This window comes from Tachyglossus aculeatus, chromosome 6 (assembly GCF_015852505.1).
Source record: "Tachyglossus aculeatus isolate mTacAcu1 chromosome 6, mTacAcu1.pri, whole genome shotgun sequence".
Taxonomy (NCBI): domain Eukaryota; kingdom Metazoa; phylum Chordata; class Mammalia; order Monotremata; family Tachyglossidae; genus Tachyglossus; species Tachyglossus aculeatus.
In genome coordinates, this window is record NC_052071.1 from 14,505,922 (window position 1) to 14,528,677 (window position 22,756).

At 50.4% G+C, this 22,756-nt stretch overlaps 1 protein-coding gene and 1 non-coding gene across 7 annotated transcripts in view; one reads left to right on the forward strand and one right to left on the reverse strand.

Annotated features, from left to right (window-relative positions):
- DCX (doublecortin) overlaps nucleotides 1-21,160 on the forward strand; it is a 197,497-nt gene extending 176,337 nt beyond the window's left edge. For 3 of the 6 annotated variants that reach the window (XM_038747772.1, XM_038747771.1, XM_038747773.1), the window contains 3 exons: nucleotides 239-376; nucleotides 6,353-6,450; nucleotides 13,547-21,160. In XM_038747772.1, the coding sequence (XP_038603700.1) occupies nucleotides 239-376; nucleotides 6,353-6,450; nucleotides 13,547-13,603 (293 nt within the window). In that variant the 3' untranslated portion in view covers nucleotides 13,604-21,160. The remainder of the gene's footprint in view (nucleotides 1-238; nucleotides 377-6,352; nucleotides 6,451-13,546) is intronic. The other 3 variants (XM_038747774.1, XM_038747776.1, XM_038747777.1) reach the window with 3 other exon arrangements.
- Nucleotides 4,075-4,134, reverse strand: LOC119930282. Its single transcript, XR_005451764.1, has one exon. It is a non-coding gene; the product is annotated as a U7 small nuclear RNA (small nuclear RNA).
- Nucleotides 21,161-22,756: the final 1,596 nt, after the last annotated feature.

The window sequence follows — 22,756 nt, forward strand, 5'->3', positions numbered from 1 at the left end:
ACTGTACTAAGCGCTTGGGAAGTACAAATTGGCAACACATAGAGACAGTCCCTACCCAACAGTGGGCTCACAGTCTAAAAGGGGGAGACAGAGAACAGAACCAAACGTACCAAGGATTGTTGCTCTAAGCCTGAGGCTACTCCTGAGTCCCACTGATCTCTGTGTGTGTGTGTGTGTGTGTGTGTGTGTGTGTGTGTGTGTGTGTATGTGTGTGTTTGTGTCTTGCCCTGGCCTGCAGAGTGCCGAGTCATGAAGGGGAACCCACCAACCACCCCGGGCACCAAGTCATCCCCGACGCCCCAGAAGAGCTCGGCCAAGAGCCCCGGCCCCCTGCGCCGCAGCAAGTCCCCCGCCGATTCAGGTAACGACCAAGACGGTGAGTGCCCCTTTCCCAGCTGTGCATGTTGACCCCTCCCCATCTCAGCTGGCGGAGGAGGGAATCTTTGCATGCCTGCGGGTGATGGACCCTGGCACGGGATGAGCCTACCTCTGGCGGGACTTTACAGCCCACAGGGAGGTAGTAAGTCCAAGCCCGTCCCGTAAACGGCCGTAGTGTTGGCTGAACTAGGGGATGAGGCGGGTCATCTTCCGGCCGGTTTGCATGAAGTAATGCTTTGGGCTAGTTGAACAGAAGAAGAATGTTTGCCATACCCTTGAAAATGCTGCTTTGGTTCGCCGTAGAGGGCTAGTCTATTGCTCTCCCCGTTCATCTCAACAGAGCACCATAGTGCCTTCCGATCAGTGTTACACGATGAAGGCCGTGTGCCACCTCATTCACCCCAAATAACGGGAAAGCGCCATCCTCTAGACCCAACCACGGCCTGCTCCGATCCGGGCCTGAATGGGAAATTTTTGGACCTCGAGGCAGAAAGAAATCAGGGTCCGTTACTGGGAAAATTTTTTAAAAGCCACCTTAGGCATCTCTCTGTTTTGGGGTTCTGATCTGATGCTTCGTTGTCGTGTGATTTGCGTGAAGCTCCTTAGGCAGAAGTCACGATGATGTTGGGGGTGGGATGGAGATAGACCGGGTGATCACTCAACAAAATGATGAAAGTCTCGGGCGGCAGAGTCAGAGATTGAAACGGGGCCCGGGCTGAATGGGTCCTAACCATAAGAACATAAAGACCGTACGTAATGCCATACGGGGTCAGACCAGTGGTCCATCCTGCCCCGTATTCTTTCTGTCTTCATTAGCAGGACCAGGATGTTTGGAGTAAGCATGTGATGGTCACCTTCCAGGTTTGTTGGCAAAGGTGGGATTTGAGGGACAGGACGGCTGGATCAGAGGAGAACCTGTGAAAGAGGTCTTGCTCTCCCCCACGTCCTAGAAATGTGTAGCTCTCCCTCAGCCCTCGGGGGAAATGCCCCCAATGGCCTCTGCAGTCATCCAGCTCCGTGTTTGCTCAGTTACGTGAGATCGAGTCGATTTTGGATGAAATAATGAATACATTCACCACCACCCCTTCTAAGATTTTTGTGAAAGTTTATCCCAGGACAAGTTTCTTCTGCCTAATGGAAAAAAATGGGTACAAGCTCATGGTTGGGGTGAGGGAATCGCCCTTATAATAATAATTATGGTATTTATTAAGCACTTACTACACTGTTCTAGGATGGACAAATCAGGATGGACACAATCCCTGCCCCATTTGTGGCTCACAGCCTCAATTCCCATTTTACAGATGAGGTAACTAAGGCCCAGAGGAGAGACTTGCCCAAGATCACACAGCAGACAAATGGCAGAGCAGGGATTAGAACCCGGGACCTTCTGATTCCCAGGCCCATAAACTATCCACTGGGCCACACTGCCTGCCATTATCATGTGACTCTCTTGTCTGACAAGTCTAGGTTGTGGCAGCGTTGATTGTGAGCCCTGTTTGGGACAGGGGTCTGTCTGACCGGATATTCCTGTATTTTCCCCGATGCTGAGTACAGTGCTTGGCACAGAGGAAGCACTTAACAGATGCCCCAATTACTGTTACGGTGGTGGACTTTGGCATCAAGGCAGAAGAGAGGTGGAGTCAGGCTGAGCGGGTGAAGCCCCATGCCCCTTCCCCGCTGGCATTAAGGGGCCCGGGAGTGGAATTTCTACAACCTGGGGCTGCCTCTTTCCTGAAGACCCCCAGCTCCCAACCCCACCATTGGATTCGGCCAACCTTTCCATGGACATGGCTCCGTCCCACTGAACCACTCTGCCTGGGGACCCTGCCGGGATGTTCCTGCTTACGCTGCAGGAAATTCTAGGGTATGGCAGGTGATCTCAGCATAGCCTCTGCCCATTAATCATTCTTCCAGAGGTTTCTCCCTTTTAATTGGGTCCCACGGACAACTCCAGATCGGGAGGGGGCACAGAGCCTCCCCAGGGCAAGGGCAGCTTGAATGCAAGTTCACTGAGAAGGGAAATTGTCGAGGAAAAATCCCCCCACAAAAAAACAAAATGGCTCAGAGAAAACTAATTATACATACTGCCAGGTTGATTTGAATTGAAATGTGGTAATTACTTCGCTTGTCTTCAGCGAGGAGTCATTGTTCTAACAGCCGGCATTCTCGGTCCCACCCCCAACGCCCCTTTTTCTGACAGTGAAACTAACAGTGGTTGAAAGGAGAGCCCCGTCTGGGCTTCTGTCACCCCATGGCACAAGGCTCCCACTTGCCCCTCTCATATCCCCTAATCTCGGTTCCCCACCTGAATTAGGGGTATCAGCTGCCCCAGGGGTTGGAAGAAGGTTTGGGGCCTGCTCTGAGCCACTCAGGAACTAGTGTTCCACCCATCAGGCACCTGCTTCTGTCCTTAATATTATTATTATTGTATTTATTAAGCACTTACTATGTGCCAGGCACTGTACTGAACACTGGGGTAGAAGCAAATCAGGTTGGACGCAGTTCCTGTCCTACATGGGGCTCACAGTCTCAATCCCCATTTTCCAGATGAGGCAACTGAGGCACAGAGAAGTGAAGTGACTTGCCCGAGGTCACACAGGCAGACAAGTGGCAGAGCAGGGATCACAACCCAAGACCTTAGTTTCACTCTCAGGAAAAGGGACGTTGGGGGGCAGAAGGAGTCTTGGCGGAAAATCTAAATTTTTACCCTGAAAATGAACCACTCAGGATTTTGACTGGACTTATGCTTGTGGGCGTGTGGAAGGGTGAATAATTCCTGCTTTGTTTAATCTAGCCTGGAATTCCTTTCCTGGGTGTCTGTCCTCCCCGTTTTTGAAAGGGAGTTGCTTTGTTTGAAATGCAGGTATCTGTCTGATACCTAGATGGTACTTTTTTTAATTTTAATTTTTATTGTATTTGTTAAGCATTTTAACTATGTACTACTACTACTACTACTACTACTACTACTACTACTACTATCAATCAATCAATCATATTTATTGAGCGCTTACTGTGTGCAGAGCACTGTACTAAGCGCTTGGGAAGTACAAGTTGGCAACATATAGAGACAGTCCCTACCCAACAGTGGGCTCACAGTCTAAAAGGGGGACTACTACTACTACTACTAATTCTGTTATTCATTAAGCACTTCCTATGTGCCAGGAACTGTACGAAGCCCCACATTTGATCACCAGTGACATTGATGAAGCACAGGTAGTGTCTAAAGTACTTAGTACAGTGCCCATTGCTTAGCACAGTGCCCAAAGCAGCATGGCATAGTGGATAGAGCCCGGGCCTGGGACAGATGCAAGACAATTAGGTCACACACATTCCCTATTCCACTTGGGGCTCCCATCTGTGAGATGGTTGAGGAGGGCTCTCTCTTCACTTCTCCCGGGTGTCCTTGGGGCAAAATCTGGGCAAGATTGGCCATGTCTGAATGAAAGGCAGAAGACCAGTATCTCAAACCTGCCCTGCAGTTCATCTCAGAGAAGAAGTGTGGTCTTGGCACAAGGGAAATGGTTGGGTGATTTTGTCAGATTGCGGAAAGCAATTCTGTCATCTCCTCCTGCATCATCAATCGTATTTATTGAGCGCTTACTGTGTGCAGAGCACTGTACTAAGCGCTTGGGAAGTACAAGTTGGCAACACATAGAGACAGTCCCTACCCACCAGTGGGCTCACAGTCTAAAAGGGAAGGGCCTCCCAGCCAAAGCCGGAAAACCTACTAGACAAATTCTAAAAGAGTCGTCATCTTCAGGGGCGTACAGAGGAGCCAAAAGTTTCGCTTAGGCACAAATATCTGTCCCGGGCCACGGTAGGGCCGGGTAATCTGTCATTTTTTCCTCTGGGTCAAACCTCTAATAACAGCGGCCTTTCAGACACCTGCAGAGAAGAATCAGAGGGAGCCAATTTACAATGCAAATGCAGTTCTCTGCTCTACCTGGCAGCCTGATATTGAATTTGGCTCAAGAAACCTATGATCAGATCAGCAAGCGCCGGTTTCCGGCCTTTGATCACTTGCTTTGCTAATGAAAGGGTTGGAGGAGAGAGACAAAAGCTTTTCCACGTGGGCAGAATCAGCAAAACAGATGCAGCGTGGCAGTCTATCCCACCAGACACCCCTCCTGCGGGTTATCGAAGACGAACGTGCGGATTATCGAAGACGAACATGTTAAAAGTGGCAGGGTCTTTTAAATCGATTTATGATGGAGGAAAGGAAGGCGGATCAGGAATGTTGAGATACGGATGCAAAAGCAGGGTGGACCAGTGACAGCACTGGCAAATGCCACACAAATGAAGTTAAGCATGTGACACTACGTGCGTCATGCCGGGCCCTTAGCATAACATAAATACCTCGTGAAATACTTTACGAAAGTCCGCCCGAACCTAACGTATGAGAAACAGCATGGCCTAGTGGGTAGAGCATGGGCCTAAGAGTCAGAAGGTGATGGGTTCTAATCCTGGCTTTGCCACCTGTCTGTTGTGCGACCTTGGGCAAGTCACTTCACTTCTCTGGGCCTCAGTTACCGCATCTGCAAAATGGGGATTGAGACCGTGAGCCCCACATGGGACAGGGACTGTGTCCAACTCGATTTGCTTGTATCCACCCCAGCTCGTAGTACAGTGCCTGGCACATACTAAGCGCTTAACAAATACCATCATTATAATGTTGTCCCGGGTGGATCCGCGACACCTCCCTTCATCCCAAGCCATTGTGTTGCCCTCCCATCTCCTTCCGAACATCGGAGCCGCTTCCAGACCACGGGATTCGGCAGCAGGAGTCAAGCATAGAGGACAGGGCGCTTCACCAGCCTAAATGCAACCAGTGCCAAACTGAGGATAGACCAGCTGGTATCAGTGAATCAGTGATATTTACTGAATGCTTACCATGTGCAGAGCACCGTGTTAAGCATTTGGAAGAGTACAGTTCGGAGTTATTAGGCACATTCTCTGCCCACAACAAGCTTACAGTCTAGAGGAGGAGACAGGCATTAATATAAAGGAATAAATTAGGGGTATGTACATAAGCGCTGAGAAGGGAGTGCATACCAAGGGCTCGAAGGGCACAGACCCAAGCACGTAAATGACGCAGAAGGGAGAGGAGTTGGAGAAAGGGGGCTTAATTGGGGAAGGCCTCTTGGAGGAGATGTAGTAAGGGTTTGAAGGTGGGGAAAGTGGACGTCCGTTGTATATGGAGGGAGAAGGGCAGAGGGAGGACGTGGGGAAGGATGGTATTAAACCAGATGAATGACTCCCTCTGCTACGGTGTAGTAAGTGACCATCTTTGGAAGCACACAGAAAGCACAGTCAGTCATACATTAGTTTTGTCACATCCTACCCCCGGCCTGGAATGCCCTCCCTCCTCAAATCCGCCAAACTAGCACACTTCCCCCCTTCAAAGCCCTACTGAAAGCTCACCTCCTCCAGGAGGCCTTCCCAGACTAAGCCCCCCTTTTCCTCTACTCCACCTCCCCGTCCCATCACCCTGCCTCACTCCCTTTGCTCTCCCACCCTCCCCGTCCCACCACACTTGTATTTGTATGTACATATCTATAATTACATTTATTTTTATTAATGATGTGTACATATCTATAATTCTATTTATTTACAATGATGCTACTGATGCCTGTTTACTTGTTTTGATATCTGTCTCCCCCCTTCTAGACTGTGAGCCCGTTGTGGGCAGGGATCGTCTCTGTTTGTTGCTGAATTGTACTTCCCAAGCTCTTAGTACGGTGCTCTGCACACAGTAAGCACTCAATAAATGGGATTGAATAAAGGAATGAATGAACGAACGAAATCAAGAGGAGCCTGCCATCATTACGCTGAGTATTATTGTTAGCATTGTGATGGGTCCATGGGAGTGAAGGTTTCATCGGCTTTAGCATTTTTTTTTATTTCTGCACCTGAAAAAGTTACCTGTGTGCTACTGTTGACTTTGAGCCTGAATTTTCTTTTCCCCTCGTGACAGCAAACGGAACGTCGAGCAGCCAGCTCTCTACCCCCAAATCCAAGCAGTCTCCGATCTCCACCCCTACCAGCCCGGGCAGCCTCCGTAAGCACAAGGTATTATGTTTCTTATACCTTACTAATCCTCCTTTCAACCCAAATGTGCAGGCCTCCTCCAACAAGTAAACCCCCCCCACACACAAAAAAGAAAGTCTTTGGGGAAGGTCCCCCCTCCCACTGGCTCCAAAGTCTGTATCCAACCTGATTATCTCATATCTAGCCCAGTCAAAGCCCTACTGAAAGCTCACCTCCTCCAGGAGGCCTTCGCAGATTGAGCCCCTTTTTTCCTCTCCTCATCCCCCCCACCTCCTTCCCCTCCCCACAGCACTTGTATATATTTATACATATTTATTACTCTATTTATTTTACTTGTACATATTACTACTCTATTTTATTAATGATGTGCATATAGCTATAATTCTTTTTATTCTGACAGTTTTGACACCTGTTTGGTTTTGTTGTCTCTCTCCCCCTTCTATACTGTGAGCCCGTTGTTGGGGAGGGACCGTCTCTATTGGTTGCCGACTTGTGCTTCCCAAGCGCTTAGCAGTGCTCTGCGCACAGTAAGCGCTCAATAAATACGATTGAATGAATGAATACGGTGCCTGCCCCTTAGTAAGTGCTGAACAAATTCCACAATTATTGGAGAAGCAGCATGGAATAGTAGATAGAGCATGGGCCCGGGGGTCAGCAGGACTGGGATGCTAATCTCACCTCTGCCACTTTGCTGTGTGACATTGGACAAGTCACTTTATCTGTGCCTCAGTTACCTCATCTGTAAAATGGGGATTAAGGCTGTGAGCCCCACATTGGACAGAGTCTGTGTCCAACCTGATTTGCTTGTACTTACCCCGGCCCTCAGTACAATGTCTGGCATATAGTAAGCGCTTAACAAATCCCAGTTTAAAAAATGGCATCAACACCTCCATCTGACCTCTTCTGCCTAGATCCCTCTATCTTTTCTCCAGGATCCCTGGGCATTCTTCCAAGCTCTCTGTTCATGTCTGGCCCTTCTCGTCACCTGGCCGCCAGGAAAAATACGGTCCCAAATCCCTTCCTTCCATGTCCTGTAACCTGGTGAGCTCAATTGAAGTTGCAGACCAAGAATGGAAAGGTGCGACTGAGTAGGGAAGACTTCCCTTTGCCACCACTGACGCCTTTGCAGCTCACTGACATCTTTTCGGCCCACCGCCCAGTGCCTTTTAAGGGTCCGGGCACGTAGTTCTGTGAACAAGTCGTGGATGCCCGAACTAAAGTCTTCTAAGGGCGATATGTTCATAGGGGAGGTTGATAGTGGTGGGGAGGGAATACTATCATCATCATCATCATCAATCGTATTTATTGAGCGCTTATTATGTGCAGAGCACTGTACTAAGCGCTTGGGAAGTCCAAATTGGCAACATATAGAGACAGTCCCTACCCAACAGTGGGCTCACAGTCTAAAAGGGGGAGACAGAGAACAAAACCAAACATGCTAACAAAATAAAATAATAGAATAGATATGTACAAGTAAAATAAATAGAGTAATAAATATGTACAAACATATCCATATATACAGGTGCTGTGGGGAAGGGAAGGAGGTAAGATGGGGGGGATACTATCCAGAATCACGAGGGAGCGTCTATGAAAAAAGGCTAAGAGCTCATTGCCAGCTAGAGCAACAGCCAAGAAGTGGACTTTTCATTACTGCTCAGGCCTCTCGTTTTCTCATGTCCACACACAGGACGTGAACTTTAGCCAGAAGAGTCCTGACACGATAATATAGGCACCCAGCCACCTCCCAGAGCTCTTGACGTCTGGCTGGATCCTATCCCTCATGGGTGAACTCCGGGTGATCAGGGAGGGAAGGATCCTCCGGGAGAGCCATCTGAGGGCCCGGCCCCTCCCGTCCCTGCCCAAGTGCTGAACAGGAAGGGCTGTGCTCATTTCTCTGTCCCGAGCACAATTAATTTTCAATAGCCATGGCCTGGCCGTAACCCTGGCGAGGGGATTTTACACTTTCCATTCCCTCATAGTCTCTTGATCTTTGTCGGGACTGTTGGATGCGTAATGGGGTCATGAGGACTGAAGTCCCAGAAATAAACCTAGCAACAAAAAGAGTGTGTCGATCTCTGCCACAGAAGAGGCTTAACCGCACAAGCTTTATCCTCTGGTCTGTGGAGTTAAAAATACTTTCTTCCAAGCTGGGCTTTGCCGCAGAGAAATCCCATCAGAGCTTCTTACTCCTTTAAAGTGTTTCCCCCCCACTCTACACCCTCCAGCCTAACGGGTCACAAGGTCTCCCACGCAGCCTTCTCTTAACCTGGCACTAAAAACACAGCCACTGATGGAGGATGCAGAGGGTGGAAATACCCAGTTGACCTGAGGTGGCTTTCCTCGAAGCCTGCTTTTCGGGACCTGCATCCAGTGATGAGGTGAAAGCCCCGGCATCACGTTGAGAAATTCTTCGGGTTGGAACGGGGATTTGTGTGGCAAATTAATTACTTGGCCCAAGTCCTCCAGGCGTTTAGCAGTGATTCCCCTTTCATACGGCATTGCTTCTTGAAGGGGGTGGGGTCAGCCTATGTACACATACACAGCATGGCTCAGTGGAAAGAGCATGGGCTTTGGAGTCAAAGGTCATGCGTTCAAATCCCGGCTCTGCCACTTGTCAGCTGTGTGACTTTGGGCTAGTCACTTAACTTCTCTGGGCCTCAGTTACCTCATCTGGAAAATGGGGATTAAGACTGTGAGCCCCACCTGGGGCAACCTGATCACCTTGTAACCTCCCCAGTGCTTAGAACAGTGCTTTGCACATAGTAAGCGCTTAATAAATGCCTTTTTTTAAAAAAATACCCTGCTTATGGCCCAATGGGAAAAGGCTGCTAGACCGAATATCCCCCATCATCCACCAAGGAGATTCCCAAAGTGCAGGGATCTTGGATCGGATCCGACCCTGTGTTTCCAGACTGCATCAATATGAGGAAGTGAGAGGAGGTAGGTGGTTTAGGTCCATTCTCCATCAGGGGATGAGTATTCACACTGGGGTATCAAGATTTACCCAAGAAGCCTGCGGTCAGTCAGCAGTTAATCATATTGAGAACTTACTGTGTGCAGGACACTGTACTAAGCGCTTGGGACAGTACAATATAACAGGCACATTCCCCGCTCACAGAGAGCTTTCTGGTCTAGAGGGTCTGTGGAGACCATGCTGAGGTCTGTGGATGCCAAACTTGATAAATATTAGCGCTTAGAACAGTGCTTTGCACATAGTAAGCGCTTAATAAATGCCATCATTATTATTATAAATGCACTTTTCAGTCCTGGGGCCATTCTCTCGGACCCAGATGGGGTCTTGGGGAGCCCACAGCAGGGTCCCCCAGGACCAGGCCTTGTGGGAGATGTAGTGGATCTTGAAATCTCAAAGTTTGTGGTTCCCAGGACTTGGGAGTTTCTGGGTGCCGGTCCTTCCTGTGAGACCTGACTTCCCATCAAGCTCCAAGGAAGCCGTCGCTGTGACAGTGCAGAGTGCCTAGCATAGCAACATTTACCAGACTATGGGCTTAGAAACATCATAGATCTACCCATAGATGGAGATCTATACTTTGTGAACACAGATGACCATCTGATGGTAAGATTTTGTGGGGTTTTTTTGTTTTCTATGGCATTTGTTAAGCGCTTACTGTGTACCAGGCACTGTTCTAAGCACTGAGGTAGATACAAGATAATCAGATTGGACACAGTCAGCATCAATCGTATTTATTGAGCACTTATTATGTGCAGAGCACTGTCCCTGAGAAGCATCACAGTCCAGTGATAGAGCATGGCCCTGGGAGTCAGTAGGACCTGGGTTCTAATCCTTATTGCACCACTTGTGTGCTGTGTGGCCTTGAAAGAGTTTCTTAACTTCTCTGCTCCTCAGTCAGCTTGTCTGCAAAATAGGAATTATGACTGTGAGCCCCTGTATCTAACCAGCACTTAGTACAGTGCCTGGCACTTAGTAAGCATTAAAAAAATGCCATGGGGGGAATAAAAAAGTCCCTGTCCCACATAGGTCTCACAGTCTAAGTAGGAGGGAGTAAAATTTAATCCCCATTTTACAGGTGAGGAAACTGAGGCATAGAGAAGTATAGTGACACAGCTCATGCAGAAAGACTAGTCCCAGTCTATCGATCTATTCCAAGCAGTGCATTAGTAAAGGAAAACATTTGCTAAGGTGACACGCTCATTATTTGGGGGGCTTGTTGATACTTTCTGTTACGATCTGGAAGTCCTAATCTTTCCCAAAGCCACTGCTCTAAGGGAGTCTCTGCACTGCGGATTTCCACCCACCGGACTTCCCTGTCTTCCATTATTTGGGGGGCTTGGGGATACTTTCTGTTCCGATCTTGAGGTCCTAATCTTTCCCGAAGCCACCGCTCTAAGGGAGTCTCTGCACTGTGGATTTCCACCCACTGGGTTCCCTGTCTTCCATTATTTGGGGGGCTTGGGGATACTTTCTGTTCCGATCTTGAGGTCCTAATCTCTCCCGAAGCCACCGCTCTAAGGGAGTCTCTGCACTGCGGATTTCCACCCACTGGGTTCCCTGTCTTCCATTATTTGGGAGGCTTGGGGATACTTTCTGTTCCGATCTTGAGGCCCTAATCTTTCCCGAAGCCACCGCTCCAAGGGAGTCTCTGCACTGCGGATTTCCACCCAGCGGGCTTCCCTGTCTTCCACTGCCACTGTTACCAACCCATAGTCCTGGGCAGAGCCACATCATCTGAGGTTGAGTCTTTGAAACATCTGTCCTGCCCTCCTTCCTTACATCCTCCACCTCTCTGGCTCTCCATTCAGGAGTTGCTTGGCTCTCCCGCTGTGATTCATTCTCCTCACTTATCCCACCGAGGGCCTCTGTGTTCCGGGGGTCTCCTTGTCCGGGATTCTCTGGCAGAGTATGACGTGTAGGAACTGCTCAAGAAGCTGGATGGGTTCTCTGATCTCTCTGGTAGACCTAGTTACCCATCCATGTGGAGGGGCTTATCAATCAGTTAGTCACTCAATCTGTAATATCTATTGAGCATCTGCTGCACTCAAACCACTGCATTAAGTGCCTGGGAGAGTGCAATAGCAGCAGCAGCAGCAGAAGACAACTGCTCCATATACACCAGACACCCCCTCTCCCCTCCTCCAAAGCATTATTAAGGTCTCCTATTTTCCAGGAGGCCATCCCCGATTAATCCCTCTTTTCCCCAGCTCCCTCTGTGCACTGTGATCTGTGAATTTAGGGCATTTGATATTCACCTCACCCTTCAACTCCACAGCACATACATACATACCTTTAAATGATATATTATGAATTATTTATATTAACGTCTATCCCCACCTCTAGACTGTAAGCTTGTCGTGAGCAGGGAGCATGTCTGCTCTCTCTGTTGTATTTTCCCAAGCACATAGTGCAGTGGTCTGCCCGCAGTAAACGCTCAGTACATACCAATAATTGATTGATCAATACTCTGTTGTGCTCAGACTCCAGAAGGCACCTCTGAATTCATGCCCTCTTGAAAAGTGTTTGATCTCTACACAGAGGTGACACACCTGACAGGATCTAGCCCAGTTTTTTTTTTTTTTTTGAAATCTTGTAATTTGGAAAAAATAAAGAAATGCAATAGAATAAATCATTTTTATCTAGTTGCCTATTTACGAGTTTTCTAAGGAACTCTAATTTGGTTATCAGTAATGACGAGCGAAGGTCTGAGCAGACAGCTGCAGTCTCGATCTCAGGTTCAGCTCAACCAAAGGCCTGTGTTTTCTTCTTGCAGTCTATTTCTTCAGGGCCCGCCTCAGACCTTTCTCCAGGAAGGAGTCACCTGCGCTTCTTGGACCCAGAGCACTGAGGAAAACTACTCCCAGTGTTTGATAAAGAAACATTTCCTTTCCTTCCTCCCTTCCCCTTTCTCACTCTTATTCCACCCCCACTCAAAACTTCCTCAGAATAGGAGTTGGCGGTTCCCATTCCCTTTGTCTGACCTATTCTAACACCCCTGCAAGTGTCTTCCCTCCAGGGTTATGGCCTAGCCCAGTCCAGTTGGCCTGAGTGTGGGCCTTTCTTCCCAGACTTTTGCCTTTTGCTTCCCACATCGTCCCTGTGAGGGGCGGAGAGGGAGGGCTTCTCTTCCCATTTTACAGATGGGAAAATTTGAGCCCAAAGAAGGACAGCAACTCGCCCCAAGACACCCAGTAAGTCCACAGCAGCTGGAGCTAGAACTAATCAGTCAGTTGCATTGATCGAGCCCTTCCTGTGTGCAGAGCACTGCACTAAGTGCTTGGGAGAGTACAATATAACAGAGTTGGCACCCTTAGGTCTTTGGGCTTCCGCACTACACAGTTAACTCTTGTTGTAGAGTCTTACCCTTGACAGGCAACTGCTTCTCCTTCAGTTCCCCGAGGAAGAGGGGGTCCACCCATCACCAATCAACCTACGCATCAGACAGAAACTCCTCACCCTGGGCTTCAAGGCTGTCCATCCCCTCGCCCCCTCCTACCTCACCTCCCTTCTGTCCTTCTCCAACCCAGCCCGCACCCTCCGCTCCTCTGCCGCTAATCTCCTCACTGTACCTCATTCTCACCTGTCCCGCCATCGACCCCCGGCCCACGTCCTCCCCCGGGCCTGGAATGCCCTCCCTCTGCCCATCCGCCAAGCTAGCTCTCTTCCTCCCTTCAAGGCCCTACTGAGAGCTCACCTCCTCCAGGAGGTCTTCCCAGACTAAACTCCCTCCTTCCTCTCCCCCTCCTCCCCCTCTCCATCCCCCCTGCCTTACCTCCTTCCCTTCCCCACAGCACCTATATATATGTATATATGTTTGTACGTATTTATTACTCTATTTATTTTCCTTGTACATATTTATTCTATTTATTTTATTCTGTTAATATGTTTTGTTTTGTTCTCTGTCTCCCCCTTCTAGACTGTGAGCCCACTGTTGGGTAGGGACCGTCTCTATATGTTGCCAACTTGTACTTCCCAAGCGCTTAGTACAGTGCTCTGCACACAGTAAGCACTCAATAAATACGATTGATTGATTGATTGATCACCTGCGAATCCCCCACGGGACCAGTCAGCCCTACCACCAGCTCGCTCGGCCGGAAGACGTAGACAAGAAGCGGCGGGCAGCTAACATTTCCTCCTTTCCTCTTACAGGACCTGTACCTGCCCCTCTCCCTGGACGACTCGGATTCCCTCGGCGACTCCATGTGAAGAAACCTACCGTCCAGTACTCAGAGAACCAGCCACACTTACCGTACAGTATGGAGCATCTGCTCAAACACAGCAGATAGGGGCTATTGGTGCTTTTCAAGTTTAAAACAACAACAAAAAGGACACAGTTCTTCTATGTTGGGGTTTTTTTTTTTTTGGGGGGGGGTGTTCTTTTCCTGCCATTTTTCCTCTGTGCCACAGATCTTGACTAATAGGGATAGATGGATACCATCCTTTGGGGAACTTTCTAGAGAAACCAAGAGAGCTGGCTGATAACCTCCCCGGGAATACCCGGGCCTGGTGACTTTTTCCCCCTTTCTCCTTCTTCTTCCCTTGCTCAGTCTTGCAGGCTGCCTTCTGGCAAGGGCTGCTGAGACAAGCCCCGATCTCGGGGTCGGGGTGGGGGGAGAAATATCACAGACAGTTGGAAATGGGAACAGCTGGATCCTCGGCCCTGCGGAAATGCTGGCGATGCAGCGCTGTCTTGAATTTTGTATCTCCCACTGTCTCCCACCCTTTCTTGTGGCTCTGGGGGTAAAAAGGGAAGATATCCACCTGCCCTTTGGTAAGGACGCTTCCCCACCCTGGGCAGGGCTGAGCAAGGGGCCAGGGTAGGAAACATGGCCTTGGATGGTCCTGACAGCTAAGGCAGCAAGATGGGGCCTCTCAGCCTCTCCGATGGGACTTTCTGAACCCCTAAGCCACCTTTGTGAGGACGGGGAGGGATCGACTCTTTCACATCCCAGAATCCCGTAAGTTGCCGGCTCGTACCAACTCCATGAGACCCTGCTGAATGGTATCTATCTATCTCTGCTTCTCCTTTCTAATGCCTTGTAAACAGCCAACACTGAAAACACTGTGAGAATCTGTTTTCAGGTCTGACACCTTTTGGTCGCTTTTTATAGCAAGAAACCAATACGCTTTTTATAAGACTTTTATCTGTGTTTTGGGGAGTAAGCTACTCGGTCTCCTTTTTTATAAACTGGTGGTTTTTCTTTTGTTTAAAAAACACATGCAGAAAATTTACCAAAAAAAAAAAAGAAAAAAAAAAGAAAAAAACCGCAGACTAGGTTAGCTTAGGAACCGTGCTGTCACTGCCAAACGGAAGCCTGCAGGAAAAACCGTAATAGATCTTTTGATAGGTTTTGTAATGATGAAGTTGGCGTTAGCGATTCCAATTTTGCCCGGACACACTCACCTTCCTCCCAGTGGAGCTCTGTGGTGTATCGCAAGTGACGCCTCCAGCGAAGAAGCTCAACTTTGGTACAGGCGATAGAGAAGCCTCTTACTTGCAGTGATAGATTCCTCGAGGAGATAAGAAGTTGCCCATTCACTCGGTGTTAAGAGCCCAGGGTGGGCCTTGGATTTCAGAGCGCAGAGCACTAGCACCGTTGCCGGATTTGCACTGGCTCTGTTTTGGGCATGGGCAAGCCGATTCTGCCGCGGTGTTGGTTGCAGTCGTTCAGCAGATCGCGTGTTTTAGGATGAATCTGCGTGGTGTGACATTGGATGTTTAAGTCACTGTTTGGCTACTGACTGAGAGCTGGTCACTCCCGACCCTAGACCGAACCAGTCCCATTGGATGCGTCTTTTGGCCTCCTGCATGGGCGGCCTAGACCCGACCCACGGGACGTCCTTGATGTGCATGCGCCCTTCAGATCAGGAAAACACCTGTTTTAGACTTCTGGTTTAGACTCGGTTTAGACTTCTGGTTGAAAGGGCCGCCGTCCCCCATATCTTCCCCGGGGGATTTTCAGAGTGGGGAGCGGCGTGAGCCAAACCCCGTGGAAGCATACGTCTTCAGCTCCTGTTGAATGGATCTTCAAAGTAGCAGTGCGTCTTGGGAGGGGCGCCTCTGATTTCCTTCTCGATTGGGACTCTGAAGGTCGTCCAGCTCTTCTCCCCACTTTGAGCCCCACTCTGGAGCTCGAGAGCTTAAATTCCACAGGAGCAGAAAGACGCCGGAGCCCAAGGTCAGGATACCTTGTCTGCCTGTATCCTCCTAGCCTCCCTCCATGTTTCTAGGGTGAACGGTTCAGCTCCAACTCTGGTCCTCCTTCCCCTCCAATGGCCTAAGGAGTAGGAGGCCTCAACCTGGGCCTCCTGCCCACTGCACAGTGCGGGACGCTGTTGCCACTGGGCCGTGTGATTCTCAGGCTCTTGTTCCCCTAAAGCAGGCTCCAGGCTCTGAAACAAAAGCCGGCCTGCCCGCCATTTCAGTCTCTTAGAAAAAGGACACAAGTCTCCCTCTCTCATCCAACTCCAAAGCCATTTCCCAAGAGACACCCCCTCTGCCCCAGAAGGGCTGTTCTGATCCCTGGAAACTTGGACAGGGAGCAGTTTTCGGAGGTGCGTCAAAGAACTACCTGGACCTTGGAAGGGTCACGCGGAAAGAACGTTACGTGGAACGGAGAAGGAAAAGAGCACTTGTTCTTTCGGGAGCCGCTCCGTTTAATGAAAAGAGAAAAAAAGCCTTTCACAGTCGCCAGTGCTGAAACAGGGTAAGAGTTTTCTGCTCTGCCTCCTCTTGGAATGGCTGTCCAGGTGGACCCAAGTTATCCGCCGGAAAGACAAGGCAGGAGTGATCCTAATATCCTACCTTATTAGGCAGATGTCACATCAGCTGCGGTCAGACGTACGTCGCTACGTGGAAAGAGATGCCGGCGGCTCCTTTGGCCACCCATGGTTCCCAAACTCCCAATGGGTTGGTCAAAAGAAAGGACCTGTCGTGAGGCATGCTCTACTTCCTCCTTTATGTGTTTTTCCATCCCTTCGACTAAAGCCAGGGTCAGATTCTTAGGCTCACTCATCCTCCGTCAGTGAGCTGCCCAACTCCCCTCACTTAATGCCCTGTACCACAACCAAATCTGCAGAGCTCATGAACAGACAGCAAGTGGCGAGGAGGGTGCAGGAAGGAATCTCAGGGACTGGATCTTCGGCGGCACTCTTGCCCTCACAAGCCCATGACTGGAAGCGTGGTGAGTACCGGATGAGGAAAGCATTTGGGCCCCGCTGGGCGCAACTTGAGAACCGACAGAGTCCTCTGTGATGCTCACGGCCGCCTTTGATTTCACGTCCCTCGGGAGGCACGGAGCAGGTGCCCCCGCTGCCATTTTGTTGAGTCAAAGGAAGACCTGATGAGGATCAGGGCCATCTGGAGGTGGTTTTTTAGGGTCCTTGGGGTCCGCCTCCCATCCCAGCTGTGTCAGACCTGACCATCCGATGGGCCCTCCTGTCCACCTCACCATAACCTGCTGCAGAGTCGAAAAAGATAATCCCACCGCAGACATCTTCCTCGGCTCTTGCCACCACCAGATGACCTCCAGCCGCTGGGCATCCCCAGTCTTGTTTCCTTGCCCCTGCCTCAAGAGTGGAAAGGGGGCTGAGGAGAAGGTGGAGGGATGGGACTTGTGCATAAAAAGGATGATTTGACTTTTCCTCAGGAGAAGAACCATTGGCAAGAGGTGCTAGCTGCCCCTCCCTCCCCACCCCTGCCATCACCTTTTCAGAGGCACGTTTCCTTGATGCCTGTGGCTTCTGGGACAAATCAAAGACAAATGGGGGTTCTGCCATGAGTGAGGTGCTTGCTTGTCCAGGGAGGAGATAGACAGGGGATCAACCTTAGTGGCGACATGGTGGTCCTCCCGTCCTTCTCGCTTCACTGGGGAGAAAGGAGCAGCTGGGGAGTGGGAGGACAAATGACTCTTCAAGAAGTTGGCCCATTCTCCAGAGGCCGGCAGACAGACGTCAGTTAGAGCGTTTAGTGCTCAGGGAGCAGAGGGTTGAGTACATAAGGAGTTCCTCGAAGAGCAGTTCCTCTGGGGAAGGGTAGATCAGTGCATGGAGAATATGGACTCTTTTGGTTTCGGGAGCTTGCTAGAGGCCCCTTCTGAGAGTTTGTTTGTGGCTCCTGGGAAGCAGGGGCAAAATTATTCTTGAGCACCAGCTAAACGGCCATTAGAGTGTGACAAGGAGAGATCAGATACCGGTTGGGATCCCCCAGGCTGCAAAGCTACAAAGGGGATGGAGGGAAAGAGGCGCCTGCCAGAGTGTTTTTGAGCCCCTCTCCGGTCACTGGAAAGAGTGTGGTGAAATGAAACTAGGAGCTTGGAGCCGAGGGGCCCTGAAGCCCAGGCAGGGCAAAATGGAAACAACCAGACGGGAGCTTCGCAGAAGAGAGAGCTGGGACAGCTGCAGCAGGCTAGAAAGCAGGGGGTGGGGAGATGGAGGACTAAGGGGCCGTGTCTCATTTCCATAATGGTTCCTTCGCCCAGACTCAGTCGGGAAGCCACCGGGCATGATAGATCACCCCATCTCTCCTCATCTCCTGAGACAAGGGCCAACTCAGCCTCCAGCAGAAGATGCGCCAAACCGACTCCTTCCTGCTCCGGGGCCGTTCTAAGCTGGAGGCATCAGCCTGGGAGGTTTAAAGAGGAACGAAAGGATAGAGCTGAAAGTTAGCCTGGCCAGGGGTTCATCCTGGATTCTCTCCCACTTCCGGAGTGGACTCGGTGAGCGGATGTCACCTCCAATGGGGATGTAGGTGCTACCGAAGGAGGGAGTGGGGGGCTCAAACCAGGTCTCGGAGGAGACGACCAGCAGAGAGTGAGACGACCGTACCTGGGGGTGGTCCCAGGCATGACCCATTGTGACCCTGAATATGCTCTATCATGCACTGGGATATATCCCCACCATTCTTTTCCAGTTCCAAAAGCGTAAGTTCCCAAAAGTGGGCCCTGGCCCACCCCTGCCTCTCACCTGGCACCGAGTCATGAGGAGACTCAAAGCTCCTGGGTTTTCTCTCAGAAACTCACCGAACCCTCTGGCCTGCAGCTGACGAAGAGCGAGAGCCCCACACTTGCGAGAACCTGCCACAGTAACAGGGCCGGCGGGTCCCCAAGGAAGGAGTCCAGATGGTCCAGGCGTCTCTTTCCGCCTCAAAAGCCTTTGATTACCATATCTAATTGGCCAGGGCCACGGCCCAGCTCAGTGGACGGAGCCTTTTGTTCTGGGCGTCACCTCGCACAATGCCTCCTGAAGCTGACCTTTTAAGTCAAAGGACACCAGAGCCAAGGAAGAGGACTGCTTTCCAACAAAGGCCTAGCCTAGACCTTCCGTGCTGACAGCTTCCTCCCCCTCCCCCTTCCACTTTTCATCCTAATCGAGGGAACGCTCTTTTGTCTGTTTCCAAAAACCTTCTGAAAAGGGTTTCAAGGGAAGCTAGATTTTTAATGAACCGCTCGGAGAGAGTGCTATTCAAGGAACCGTGACCCCAGAGACGGCTTCCTCTCCTGGTCGAACTAGAAGAGAAAGAGTCTTCCAACCCCTCAGGTTCCCCTCTCCATCGGACTACTGTCAAGGGATGAGGGAAATCCGGTTTAGCTTGGAGGACAGGAGAGTGAAAACGGCAAACCTGGGCATCCCACATCATCCCTGATACACCAGCTGGAACTCAGAATGCTTTTTTTCCCCAAAGTGACTGTGATTTCCCCCCACCCCGGATGAGGGGCCATGGCTTCAGAAATGCAAGTCGGCTAGAGAAAAGGCCACCAGCATCTTGCCCTTTCCCCCAGACCTGCACGTGGCCTGGGGTAGCACCAGGCCTTCTTGTGCTTTCTCATCCTGCCACCTGGCAGGAATAGCAGAGGGCCTGTGTGGGAAATCTTCTCTCCTCCCATTGACCAACAGCAGTCTGCCCTTCCTTAAGTACAGGCCTCTCTTTTTCCCCCACATGGATTTTTTTCCTCTAGATCCCTTCCAGAATGGGAACGGGGCATTTATGATATTTGAGCTTGGGTTAGCTCCATGCGGGCAATTGACGTGAACCAAAGCGGGCCCCAGAGCTCAATGTCTTGAGGGGTCCCCAGCTGAGAACCCCCCAACCCAGCCAAGATACAAGACGGTGGCCCTGCCTAAGTGCGGCCTGAAAGGACAGAATGAGGCCGTTGTGGACAAGGGGTGAGGAAGACTCCGAGTGATTCTAGACCCACTTCGCCCTTTGGAAAGGAAGAAAGCTGAGTCTTATTCCCCAACAGTCAGAGGGAAGGTCTTGCAGAGAACTTTGCTAGGTATCCACCGAGAACAGCTAGCCTGAGTTTCACTTCCCACAAGCCACTACTCTTGGAGGCCAAGACCATTTTTGGTTTATTTCCACCTCTCCCTTCCCTCCCCTAGCGAACCCTCCCTAAGATTCCAGCTGAACAGCGAGGCTCTAACCAGCCTGACCTCTCCCCAACTCGACCCTCTTCAGCTGTTGCCATAGAGATTCTCCGGTGCTGGCGATTGGCCTAATGCATCTCCATTAAGTGGAGAGCATCTAGGGAATCGATCGCCCGGTTAAATCGATGGAGGCCCGCAGATACAGTGGAAATCTTAGGAATAAGCAACAAGCTGGAAGCGCAGTAGGAATTGTGAATTTCGTGGTTCTCATCTCCCGGGGCTCTAAGTTGACCTCCCACGACGGGGCCGCTATCTTGGGAGGGAAGGTTGGCTTCGACGGCTCTCAGAGGTTACTAAGGCTCTGCCTTGAGCATACGAGCTTCTCCCTCATTGAGGTTGGGCACCCGCAGGACTTTCTTCGTGATGAAAGAGGGGCCAGGGATCTAGCGATCCTGGAATTTTATAAATTGGTTACAGGCTTTGAATGGGCAGTGGCGTTACCGTCCTGGTGATTGGTGTCAATTATACTGCCGCATCTATGGTTATAAAACGTTTATGTGGAAGAGCGATTTATTAGCATCGGATCGAGCGGATGGGAGTTAGGTGTGTACAGATCCAAAGGGTCAATTTTCTTTTCACTTGCGTACCTAAAATGGCAAATCCAGAAGTGTCAGGGCTGTGAACTGCCTAGCCTGAAATTATCGTGGCTGGGAGCGGGCAAATCCAGGCAGAAATTAAGTCCTGGGGAATACGGAGAATTTGGAGCCTATCGGGTCACCGGAGGTGGAAGATTAAGCGCCCCCCCCCCACTTCCACCCATGAAGATAGCAGGGGCCGGGGAAGCTCCAAAAGGGATGTCCAGCCCCGGAGAGGTCCATGATCCTTTCGTTGGCTGAATCAAATGGCTTTCTAAACCAAGAGTTTGGTCAAAGGGGGCAAGAGAGCATTCCGGCTTCTAACCAAGGCTCTGTCCATCTGTGACATTGTATAGGCAGGAAGGAAGGAGAGGAGACGGGGCAGACTTTGGCAGGTCGAAGCATCGGCTCTCTGTCATTTCTGAAAAGTCACTTCCTGCGGTCCCTCAGAGCGGCCCACCCCACCCTCTCGGAGGTCTTCCGACTGGGGGACATTCTGGGGCCCGGTGAATTGGTGGTGTTGTCTTCGTTTGTTAAGTGGGCAGCCCCCTCCCCTGCCTTCTGTAAGGCTCCTTGTGAGCCTGCTGTTTAATTGAAAAGTCAGCTGCGCAAGGGGAAATATGCAGCCCAGTGGAAAATCGACCTGTAGGTTTTACGATCTTGAGGCTGCTGATTGATTTTGTTCGACTTGCTCATCGTTGAACGAAGCTGCAATATAATATCCCCGAGAGGCCATGGTGTGTTTTTGTTTGTCATTTGGTGTTGGGTGCGGGGGGGTTGGGGGGAGGGGGGATCCTGGTGACAGAGAAGGGTGGGAGGGAGGGTGGGGGGGGGGAATGGGTGGGGAAAGCAGGGGAGTGATCAGTTTAAAGTTTAGCTGGCATACTTTAAACTATCTGTATATAAACTTGGAGGACACGCCAATTGTCTGGGTTGAGTTGTATTTAGCTGGATCTGTAGCAGTTTGGGGTTTGTTTTTAAATGCAGTATTTAACTAATAGCAGGTTGTATAAAGAATGATTCGTTTCATTGATTCTGGGTTTTCTCCCGGATCGAGTTTCCTCTGACATTTTCCTTTTGGCACGAGGTGTCCGCGATTCACGTAGGAATCACTAGTTGGCTTGTGGGGATGGTGCCCGGCTCCCAGGCGCTTAACTTTCTCCTCTTAACCAAGAGTGGGTTATCGATAAAGTCCCGTTTGGCGAAACGGATTAGGAATCTCCTCTTAGGGCTGTGAGCAAGGATGAGGTTATGCCAAGATGTCCTCAGGGTATCATCTTGTAATATATTGCAGCTTGAAGCCAATGGGCCCTTGCTTCTGTGTCCATTGGGCATGCATGTTTTGATCTTAATTCTGCCTCCTTCATTCGTGGTGAATTTCTTAGCATTTTCTGACTACTCTTTTGCGCCATCCCACTTGTACAGAGAACATTTTTATGGACGTTTGAAATGGGGGGCGGGGGGGATAAAAGCAAAATGGAAAAAAAGCCCACCCTTCGGACCCCTAGCAGTAGGTAGAACTCAGTTACTGTAACGAGCTGATGTCGGTTAGTGGTTTTAGTGTTAGAAGCTTCTGCTTGCAAGTGAATAGCTTTTGAGAATAAATGCATGGTGCCGTACATCCCGTTCCCTAAATTACTGATCTTTGAAAAGAAGATGTGCCCTTTCATTTTCTCCTTTATCCCTTTCTATGTCCCTCTGCCCTCTCTCTCTCTCCTTCCCTGGTCTGTTTCATGGTCATAAATGACCTGGCTGAGGCCCAGACGAAGTACCACCGAATGAATCTGAAAAATATTCCTCGACGGGGCCTCTGGAATCATTTGACCTTTCTCAAGGAAGACTGGGGTTGCGTGCCCATTCCCCCACCCTCCTCCAGTCCTGTATATCGGGAGTGGGGCGGGGGTGGTTCCGTTGCATTTGGATTAAGTTGCAGGAGTTAAATTTTCACCAGATCCCCAGAGTGATTTCCCTCTTCAACCACTGCAGATGCCTAGGACGTCTGCAAGTTGAACACCTATTGTATGATTATTTCTGAGGAAAATAAAGCAACTCCAGGGGCATGTCTTGACGTTCAGATTGCGGGGGCCATGTGGGGACGGGCTGGTTTCAAGGCCGATCCGGACCGCTCCCGGGAAGGGTGGGGACACATGGCTAGGAATTCCAGTGGATGTGCCTCTTTCCCCTTTCCGGGCTCTGATTCGGATCTGTAGTTCGAAAGGGACTTCTTTTCCCTCTTTAGGACTGTGGCCTCCCAGAGGGCCACAGAAGGCCTCTGAAAGGCCTAAAATAATGGTGTCTCCCGTGAGAAGGTTTTCATGACACTGGCACAGACCATGTCCCCAAATCAGGCATTCGCCAG